Genomic DNA, 10635 nt, shown 5'->3' with positions numbered 1-10635 from the left:
TGAAGATCATGTGACACTGAAGACTGGAGTAATGATGCTGAAAATTCAGCTGCGCATCACAGGAATAAATTACATTTTGAAATATATTGTAATAATAACTCTAAATATTGCTGATTTTATGGTGTTTTGTTATAAAATAAATGCAGTTTGTCTAGTTAGTTGCACAGGGGGAAAGTGTGTCTGTGTGTCTTTGGTACACAGTTTTTGCTAGATGAATATTTTGATGGTAATGATGGTCTGTTTGTTTCTGTCAGGAAATATCGAGTACAGTTGTTCGGTCAGCAGAGACTGTGAGATCACTAAAAGGAGGAGGAAGTCCTGTCAGGCCTGCCGCTTCACTAAGTGTCTGTCTGTGGGAATGCTGCGTAATGGTGAGAGCGTGTGTGTGCGTGTGTGTGCGTGTGTGTGTGTTTATGAATCTCACAAAAATGTCACATTTCTCTGCAGAATCCAAAGAAAATGAAGCCTGATTTACTTTATATTTAGAACGTTTTTCATGTTTAAATTGTATAATTTTAGATGAATAAATTTTTTTTCTGAGAATTGTGAGTGTAAATGTGCCTAATTGTCATAAAATCCTCACTATACATTTTTTTTGCATTTTATTTTTGCCGTGTTCTTGACAGGTTTGGTGAGATTCGCTACATGCAGTGCAATAAATAACATGAATGACACTCTATGCAGGTTCTCTTGATTTGTTTTGCTATGAAAGTGTCTGAGATTAAGCACACGCATATCATGGGCTTCTTAAATATGCAGCTGTACTCGTGCAACACAACCGTAAAAATAATAATTATACGCAGTCAGCAAAGAGTGTTATATTAGTGCAGGTGTGGAGTCGCATTATTGCTGGCCTGATTTTATTTCAGTGCACCTGCTTTTTTTAAAAGTGCTGCCAAAAATGTATAAAAGCCAGTTCATGCAGCTGTTTATTTCAGTCAAGCTCTTTTTTTTTTTTTTACATAAGGAGCAAGTTGTTTTTCCTCATCCCAGAATCTGTGTGTGTGTGTGACTCAGGTGTGCGTTTGGACCGGGTGCGAGGAGGACGGCAGAAATATAAGAGGAGAATCGACTCTGATTCCAGTGTCTTCTTCAGTGTACAGCAACCTCACAGAAAGCAACGTAAGAATCACAGAGCCAGAAACGTCTGCGTCTTAGTATATGTGGCTAGGATTTCTAAATTGACTAAAATGTCCCTGTTTTCCAGAAGAGTGCAACAGTCAGGTTCTGGAAAATAAAAATGTCCTTAATTTTCGCCATTAGGAAATTGATTTTTAACAATAACTTATTAATAGTGCTGTCAAATGACTAATGGTGTTAAATCGCATCCAAAATAAAAGTTTTTGTTTACATAATAACATAATGGGTGTACTGTGTATATTTATTTTGTATATATAAATGCACACATATGCATGTATATATTTAAGAAAAATAAGTTGTTTATATTTTTTATATTTTTTAATAGATAATATAAATTATATAAATATATACATGTAAATATTTTCGAAATATATATTGTATGTGTGTGTATTTAATGTATACCGTACACACACATATATTATGTAACAAAAACTTTTATTTTGGATGCGATTAATCGCGATTAATCGTTTGCGAGCACTACTTATTAACCTTTAAATATAGACCTACTATGTGCTCCGAGGTTATTAATTGATGGTGTATGCTTTTGTTGAACCCATCAGTTTGCATTATTTCAACATGTTTTAAATAATCGTGTTTAAAGAAACTACCTTACCCATGATGCTGTAAAGAAAATTCCACCAATCATAGAGTCGCAGAGAGCAAACCGCATCAAACAAGTGCTGAGCTCCGCCCACTTCAATTAAGCACCACTAATAATGTAATCGAGTCCGTTTCCTCATGCTCTCAAAATATAAATATGTGTGTGTATACTTATATTTCGCCATCATTTTTAATGTCATTTGCAATGGCTCATGGGATTGTAGTTCTTTCCCTCATTAATGGCGATAAGTAGACAGTCATGTACCTTTGTCTTTTTGTCTGACATTTTTTGCTTCAAATAAAAGTTTGTAATATTGTGATTTCTCCTCTTAGCTGGTTGGCTTGGTTAATTGCTTATAGCACTTTTTTTAAATCCCAATGGGAAAAATGAATGGAAAAAATACTTCTAGAACCAGCGGTGATAAAAAAAAATTGAAAAAGTGGGCAGGCATTAATGCACTCTATTCATACTTGCTGAAGGTAATGAATGAAAATTTGTTTGACCAATAGCATGCAGGCATTGTACATAATCGACCAATCGCGGCGTGTGAGAAGGCAGGATCTACAGAGAACAAGCAAAGTAATGCAAATTTGTGTATATAATGTATGAGGACTATAGAGAGCATGTCAGCCGGAAAACAAAGCCAAAACCTGGACATTTTAGGCTATTTAGAAATCCGTCTAGGAAAAAGGATGTATGGTTGCCCTATATGTGTTAATATTCGGTGTTTCTTTCTGTTAGCGTCCTGCAGCACTCAGGGGGAGAATAAGGTGGTGACCCTGCTGTTGGGGGCGGAGCCAGAGAAGGTGTGTGCCATGCCTGACCCCGCCCTCCCCGACAGTGACATCAAAGCCCTAACGACCCTGTGTGACCTCGCCGACAGAGAGCTGGTGCTCAACATCAGCTGGGCCAAACACATACCAGGTACTAACAGACCAAAGAGACTTTAATTACACACACACACACACATGTATTATCTGCTATTTGTTTTGGATACACAGAGATAAAGTGCTGTTAGTTCGTGCTAATATTCTGTGTTTCTTTTCGTTAGCACCCTGCAGCGCTCAGGGGGAGAATAAGGTGGTGGCCCTGCTGTTGGGGGCGGAGCCAGAGAAGGTGTGTGCCATGCCTGACCCCGCCCTCCCCGACAGTGACATCAAAGCCCTAACGACCCTGTGTGACCTCGCCGACAGAGAGCTGGTGCTCAACATCAGCTGGGCCAAACACATACCAGGTACTAACAGACCAAAGAGACTTTAATTACACACACACACACACACATGTATTATCTGCTATTTGTTTTGGATACACAGAGATAAAGTGCTGTTAGTTTGGATGCGTTTCTGTGTAACCTAACAACACACACAGATTCTGTGACACTGGAATGTCAGATGCATTAGATGTTTTTAGAGGAATTTGATTATGAAATGTCTTCCTGTACAGAAGACATCAGTTCTTTTAGCAGCTCTAAACACACACAAGTGTCTCAATGAGGTTTTTTCATAGACTTTTGTTGTCATTAAATCTTATGTATTTACTACATACTAATTCTAATGTTTGCTTTATTTATCAATAATATTTTGAGGACGTCCTCAGTCCTCTTTCTCATAGGTTTCGACAGATTCAGCTCATTTTTATAACTGTATCTCAGTATCTACACACACACACACACACACACACACACATACACACAGAACTGGCCAGCACCTGTTTTTGTGTTGATACTGACCTCTGTAGTAATGCTTACAAAACAAACCACAAAACCAGGTGTGTGTGTGATTCTCCATAACATGTGACTGATTATATGCCATAGTTTTGTGCACCAGATTACAGTATTTGGTAAATAAACACAATTTGTCGCATTTGAGAGAATGTTAAGTGAATATTTCACATTTATCTGCACGAGGACATACAACAGACTTCGTTTTTATAAAAGGTTAATCATATTGACTACACAAATTATGGCATGAAATGCCAAAAAAAAAAAAAAATGAATTTTTTTAGGTTTCACGTAACAAAAATATCTAAACATCCTTAAAATAAGATACATTCCCTTGGGAAATAAATTGTACAACAAAAAAGTCCACACATTATAATAATAAAAAAAATTCATTTTAGAAAATTTGTGCAATGACCATTCAACCTTTTTACATAAAATGTTAAAAATTCAGTATATAAAACTAGGAACGTATTGTCAGGTCTATACTTTAAAACAATAGTTAAATTTACTATTAAAAAAGTAGTTTCCAATTGGAGAGTAGCGCACATACAGACATAATATTTATTTATATATATATATATATATATATGATATAATAAATGTATATATTTTTACAACTTGTATTTTTATTTTAGATTCATCTTTATTTTTAACTAAACAACAAAGCAACACTTTATTTTTAAAAATGAAAACTTTTTTTTTTGGTTTAGTTCACTTCTGCAAACAGTTTTGTACCCAAAATATAACAAATGCTTGTGTGTGTGTGTGTGTGAAATATTATTATGATATAAAATAAAGTTTTTCTATTTTAATATACATTAAAATCTAATTTATTCCTGTGATGCGCAGCTGAATTTTCAGCATCATTACTCCAGTCTTCAGTGTCACATGATCTTCAGAAATCACTCTAATATGCTGATTTATTATCAGTGCTGGAAACTGTTGTGCTGCTTAATATTTTTTTTGGAACCTGTGATACTTTTTTTTCAGGATTCTTTGATGAATAAAAAGTTAAAAAGAAGAGCATTTATTTAAAATATAAATCTTTTCTTACAATATACACTACAGTTCAAAAGTTTGGGGACAGTACATTTTTATTCTTTCTTTTTTTGAAAGAAATTAAAACTTTTATTCAGCAAGGATGTGTTAAATTGTTAAGAAGTGATAGTAAAGATTTATATTGTTAGAAAAGATTTATATTTTGAATAAATGCTGTTTTGAACTTTTTATTCATCAAAGAATCTTGAATAAAAAATAAATAAAAAGCAGCACAACTGTTGCCAACATTGATCATTCTAATAATAAATCAGCATATTCGAATGAGGATCATATTTTAAAGGATATTAAAATAGAAACCATTATTTTATATTGTAAAAACATTTTGCAAGATTACGGTTTTATCTGTATTTTTGATCAAATAAATGCAGCCTTGATGAGCAGAAGAGACTTCTTTAAAAAACATTACAAGCCTTACTGATCCCAAACTTTTGAGCGGTAGTGTATCTATGTGTATGTGTGAGTGTGTGTCGTCCAGATAAACCCTACGTTGTGAGGACCAAATGTCCCTACAATGATAGTAAAACCTGACAATTTTGACCTTGTACATCATACTAAATAGTGAAAAAATGCAGAAAGTTTTCTGTGAGGCTTGTGTTTAGGGTTATTTGTACAGTATAAAAAGAATTATGTCTATAAAAATTCACCACAAAACATAAACCAACGTGTGTGTTTTACATACACAAGGAGCAGTTGTGTGTGTTCATGTCAACAGTGTGTGACAGCAGCAGCATTGTCTTTTCCCCAGCGTCTGAAGCAGGACGTACAATAGAAGAGGACATTGCTGATTCAAATGGCTCTGGGGTTGTTTTATTTGCGTTGTTTGAGTGTCACGAGGGCCCTTTGATTCCATTAACACGTTTCACAGACGTCAATACGGCTGTGTCTCCGGAGCTCAGTGTGAACGGCAGCGCTGCTTCATTCAGCCCGCGATCGATCAGCGCAGAGATCCAATCAGCTAATGAACGTCACTCAGGAGGAGAGCCAGCGAGAGATTCGAGTCATTACGGCCTCTGATAAACATCAGTGATGGCTGAAAAAATCGAATCAAAGCTGCTCTCCTCCCTCGCCACACCAAACTAATCACTGGCTTTTTAATTAAGTGTGAGAGAACATGAATGAGAGAGATTGGTCCATCATTGACGCTGGGGACAAACCTCTGTCACACACACAAAGAAGCTTTCCTTTCTAACAAAGGTCAGAGTCCAGTGTCAAATTAGCTGGGTTTTATCTGTCACTTTTCATTCATCTGCTTCAACGTCTCAGAGGCAGTTATTTAGCTGATTAGTTCTATTTATTTAGATATTTGGCCGTTTTTTTTAAATATAGTTATTTAAGCGATTCATTCGATTATTTTATTTACTTGGCTAGATAGTATTTAAATTATTTGGCTATTTAGTTACTGCACTGGCAAGTTGTTTTAGTTATATAGCTAATGATTTAGGTTATTATGTGGTTATTATCAGATTAGGAGATTAGTCGTTTGTTTAGATATTTAGGTGATTGTTAGTTAGCTGATAATTTACTTTAGTTGTTTTGTATTTCTTATTTAGCTGATTAGTAGTTTAGTTCATTAAAGGATTAGTTGTTTAGTTATTCAACTGATTTAGTTGTTTATTTACATAGTTAGGTATTTGGTTATTTATTGAACTATTTAGCGGATTATTTACTTATATAGGTGTTTGCTATTCTCATTTAGCTGATTAGTGTTAATTAGCTCTTTACTTGCATGACGATTTGCTTTAGTTGTTTATTGATTTGAATTAGTTGTTTATTGTTTATTTAGATAATTATGTAATTGGTCGTAATTAGCTGATTATTTAGGTGTTGATTTGTTGTTTTCAGAATTTGTTGTTTATTTAGATAATTATGTGATTCGTTGTTTATTTAGTTTGTTTATCTTATTTGTTGTTTAGGAGATCATTGGTTTTGTATTACTCATTTAGCTGATTATTGGTTTAATCAGTTTAATTACGTTATTTGTAGTTTTGTTATTTAGTTTATTTACTTAAATGATTATTTGTTTATTTAGTTGTTTAGGAAATAGTTTGTTTAGATATTTACGTGATTGGTTATTTATTTAGTTTGTTTATCCTATTGGTTGTTTAGGACATTCGTTGTTTAATTATATTTATGTGATTGGTTATTTATTTAGCTATTTATCTGATTTACTTATTTAGATGTTTAGTATTACTTGTTTAGTTGATAAGTACTTAGCTGATAAATTGTTTTAGTCATCTGATTATTTACTTATTTAGGTCATGATTAGTTTATTTAGTTGTTTAGGGAATTAGTTGTTTGTTTAGACAGTTATTTATATTGGTTTGTTTATCTTATTATTTGTTTAGAAATTAGATATTTAGGTGATAGGCTATTTATTTAACTATTCGGCTGATCATTTATTTTTAGTTATTTAACTGATTATGTACTTATTTAGTTGTTTATTTACATATTTAGGTATTTGGTTATTTATTGAACTATTTAGCTGATTATTTACTTATATAGGTGTTTTCTTTGTTTGTGTAGTAGTTTAATTAGTTATCTAAGTTGTTTATTTTTAATATTTAGGTACTTTTATTATTTCTTTAGCCAATTACATGGATCATAGGTTTATTTAGTTGTTTTTTAAAGAGACGGTTATCTGACCAGTCACTCCATCACTCCTGCAGGTTTCTCCAGCCTCTATCTGTCTGATCAGATGAGTCTCCTGCAGAGCGCGTGGATGGAGATCCTCATCCTGCGTGTGGCTTTCCGCTCGCTGCCCTGCGAGGACAAACTGGTGTTTGCGGAGGATTACATCATGGATGCTGAACAGGCTAAATCAGCAGGTCTGCTGGAGCTCCACAAGGCCATATTACAGCTGGTGCGCAGGTACAGGTCCATGAGGCTGGAGAGAGAAGAGTTTGTCACTCTGAAAGCCATTGCTCTCGCCAACTCAGGTAAAGATACAGATACTTGCGCAGAACATTTCTGCATGGACCATTTAAAGGAATAGACTAAAATAGCCTTGATGCTGGCATGGCGTTAAAAAGTGAATAAATAAATAAATAAAATAAAGAGATAGTTCACTTAAAAATGGAAGTTTCTGAAAATCTACTCACCCTCAGGCATCCAAGATGCAGTGGCGTGTCCACAAGGATGGCACGGGGTGGCAACTGCCACCCTTAAAATGAGCTTTGCCACCCCAGTTGCCACCACAAAGCAGTGTATGGGATCGAAGTGCATTGAGAGTGGAGCAGCATGATTTTAACTGAAGCGGGGATCTTTTGAAAGTCGGAGAATTATGGTTTTCGCTCGCTCTCAGAGTGCTCCACTACCGCTCAATCACTAGCACAATTAATGCCATAACTATAGCCGTTCTAAACTAGTTCTGCCTACAAGGATTGTACTGCACACACACATGTACAGACACATAACAGATCACACACATAAAAATATTGTCAACGCTGCCCTGTGATTTGTCAAAAAAAATGCTTAGAATCAGAAAAGTTATAGCGAAAATTTCTTTGTGTTTTGAAGTAATCAAAATCCACAGCTTCACTATTAGTAAAGAGACAGACACGGTCTCAGTCTGTTGCACAGACAGGCAGGACTAATTTACACATAATCGCGCATAAATGCATTATTTTGAAAAGATTTATAAAACTTTTATGTTTTATAACTGCTTAACTACAGTGTGACCAATATATGGCCATCATTCATGGGGGTGTTATACAACACTTGATTTTTGCTGTGGCATGAAAAATTGGGAGAGGGGGGGCCGTATCTTTGACACTTTTTTCACCATTGACTTCCAGAAAATTTTCTGACGGTTACTGTTAGGCAGTGCTGGGAAGGTTACTTTGTAAATGTAATCGGTTACAGGTTACCCTATTTAAAATGTAATAAGTAGTGTAACTATTTCAATTACTTTATTAAATTAATGTAACTGATTACATTTGATTACTTTTCTAAATGTCAAATATTTTCTACTGTTAATCATTTTGAAACATTTAAAGCAGGCAGGGTTAACCTTACAGTAGAACTCAACATTGATTATTGGCAGACTTTCAAAAGCCTGCATCACTTGAATTAAGATTATAATCATTTAATTTTAAAGCACAGCCACTACAAAATCAGACTTAAGCACCTTTTTTACTTTGAGATCAATCTGATTCTGGTTCAATTCTGATCGTTCTGGTTAAATACAGGTTTAAAATCATAACAAGAAATAGTTTGATAGCTATGATACTGTTTTTAAAATCAAATCTTTTCACAGCTATGACAGGAAACACTGGCATCTAACAATGCCTTGGGAAAAAAAATCTTAAAGCATATGCATAAACCCAAATAGGAAATTAAACAGTTATCGAATAAAAATGCATCTTATTCTGTGTTCTAAACTCCTGAAACATTGGTGCTTCGTATTTTAGAGCAGTCACTGCAATTAAGAAATAAATTAATCAAATCTGTCCCCTTTGTAATTGTTAACATTTTCATAAGTAACTGTAGGCTAATTTAATTACACTTTTTTTTTCTCAGTAACTGTAACAGATTGCATTTACATTTATTTTGTAAGTAAATTAAGTAATTCAGTTACATGTAATTAGTTACTCCCCAACACTGGTGTTGAATATACAGAATATACAGTATGGGGAGTACAAACACTGATCTATAGTTGCCACCCCTCATTCTGCTCTTGCCCCCCTCTTTGCCACCCCAAGTATAAAATCCTGGACACGCCCCTGCTAAGATGTAGATGAGTTTGTTTCTTCAATGGAACAGATTTGGAGAAATGTAGCATTCCATCATTTGTTCACCAATGGATCCTCTGCAGTGAATGGGTGCCGTCAGAATGAGAGTCCAAACATCTGATAAAAACATCACAATAATCCATAAGCAATCCACACCACTCCAGTCCATCAATTACGTCTTATAAGTGCACTTATAAGACAATTATGTCTTATGGCTGCCCACTGCTCCGGTGTGTGTGTTCACTTCTGTGTGTGTGTTAGGATGGGTTAAATGCAGAGCACGAATTTCAAGTATGGGTCACCATACTTGGCCACACGTCACTCACTTCACTTCACTTAAAGTGAAAAGCTGCATGTTCCTAAAAAGCAAATCCATAATTAAGGTGAAAATAGGAGATTTCTATCCATAATATTGCTTCCTCCAGTGAAAAAAGTCATCTTGTCTGAATCAGGAGAGAAATATGCACAGATCAAGAACAAACTAAAACAGTCCTAAACAAATATGTTAGTAGGTTTTGATATGAAAATACATCAGGGGATGGGCATTTTCACTGGATGAAGCTTTATTACGGATTATGGACTGGAATATTTGGCCAGAAGTTTGACAAGATGTTAACTGGTGGACTGGAGTGGTGTGGATTTAATTGTGGATTATTGTGATGTTTTTATCAGCTGTTTGGACTCTCATTTTGACGGCACCCATTCACTGCAGAGGATCCATTGGTGAGTAAGTGAAGAAATGCTACATTTCTACAAATCTGTTCCCATGAAGAAACAAACTCATCTACATCTTGGATTACCTGAGGTTGAGCAAATTTTCATTATTGGGTGAACTATTCTTTTAAATGAATGGCTAATAGCAACTTTAACACATGCATTATTTACAGTCAGTATTTTGGAATGAAATGCAGCAAAAGCGTCCAGAATTCTGAGACCTGAAAGACCTGATGTTTTGATTCCCTCTCTCAGACTCGATGCATATAGAGGACGTGAAGGCAGTTCAGGGTCTGCAGGACTCTCTCCATGAAGCTCTTCTGGATTATGAGTGTGTCCATCACAGGGAAGACCCTCGACGGACGGGGAAACTCATCATGACCCTTCCACTCCTCCGCCAGACCTCCGCCAAAGCCGTGCGGCACTTCTGCAGCATCAAGCAGGACGGACGCGTCCCCATGCACAAACTCTTCCTGGAACTTCTGGAGGCAAATGTCTGATCCTTTACCTGATTGGACCGTCAAACAGAGGTGACACGCTCCTCCTGCACACGATTGGATGAAGGATTATTCACGAATCCAGGGAAAACCACAGGCGCTTGTCATTGTCATGACACGTAACAATAATACAGCATATTCTCAGACAAATACAGTTTGTTTTATATAGTTGAG

The 10635-nt window shown here is 35.4% G+C and overlaps 2 protein-coding genes across 2 annotated transcripts; both read left to right on the top strand.

The window, feature by feature from the left end:
• Positions 1-624: 624 nt before the first annotated feature.
• On the top strand, positions 625-2691 carry esrrgb (estrogen-related receptor gamma b). The gene is made up of 3 exons (XM_016282944.1): positions 625-684; positions 1018-1122; positions 2483-2691. The coding sequence occupies exons 1-3, from the start codon at positions 669-671 to the stop codon at positions 2689-2691; spliced, it is 330 nt and encodes a 109-aa protein (XP_016138430.1). The 5' UTR covers positions 625-668.
• Positions 2692-2801: 110 nt separating this feature from the next.
• Positions 2802-10635, top strand: LOC107593262 (estrogen-related receptor gamma). The gene is made up of 3 exons (XM_016282901.1): positions 2802-2975; positions 7187-7456; positions 10220-10635. Exons 1-3 carry the CDS (start codon positions 2867-2869, stop codon positions 10462-10464), a joined length of 624 nt encoding a protein of 207 aa, XP_016138387.1. The 5' UTR covers positions 2802-2866; the 3' UTR covers positions 10465-10635.

Source organism: Sinocyclocheilus grahami, unplaced genomic scaffold (assembly GCF_001515645.1).
Source record: "Sinocyclocheilus grahami isolate Dianchi unplaced genomic scaffold, SAMN03320097.WGS_v1.1 scaffold168.1, whole genome shotgun sequence".
Lineage (NCBI taxonomy): Eukaryota > Metazoa > Chordata > Actinopteri > Cypriniformes > Cyprinidae > Sinocyclocheilus > Sinocyclocheilus grahami.
This window is presented reverse-complemented; position numbering and strand designations above follow the sequence as displayed.

Excerpts from the sequence above, each read along its gene's own strand:
- LOC107593262 (XM_016282901.1), top strand. The coding sequence starts at position 2,867 with ATGCCTGACCCCGCCCTCCCCGACAGTGACATCAAAGCCCTAACGACC. Across the intron at positions 2,976-7,186 it reads CTGGGCCAAACACATACCAG|GTTTCTCCAGCCTCTATCTG; the intron begins GTACTAACAGAC and ends TCACTCCTGCAG. Across the intron at positions 7,457-10,219 it reads CATTGCTCTCGCCAACTCAG|ACTCGATGCATATAGAGGAC; the intron begins GTAAAGATACAG and ends TCCCTCTCTCAG.
- esrrgb (XM_016282944.1), top strand. Across the intron at positions 1,123-2,482 it reads GCAACCTCACAGAAAGCAAC|CGTCCTGCAGCACTCAGGGG; the intron begins GTAAGAATCACA and ends TCTTTCTGTTAG.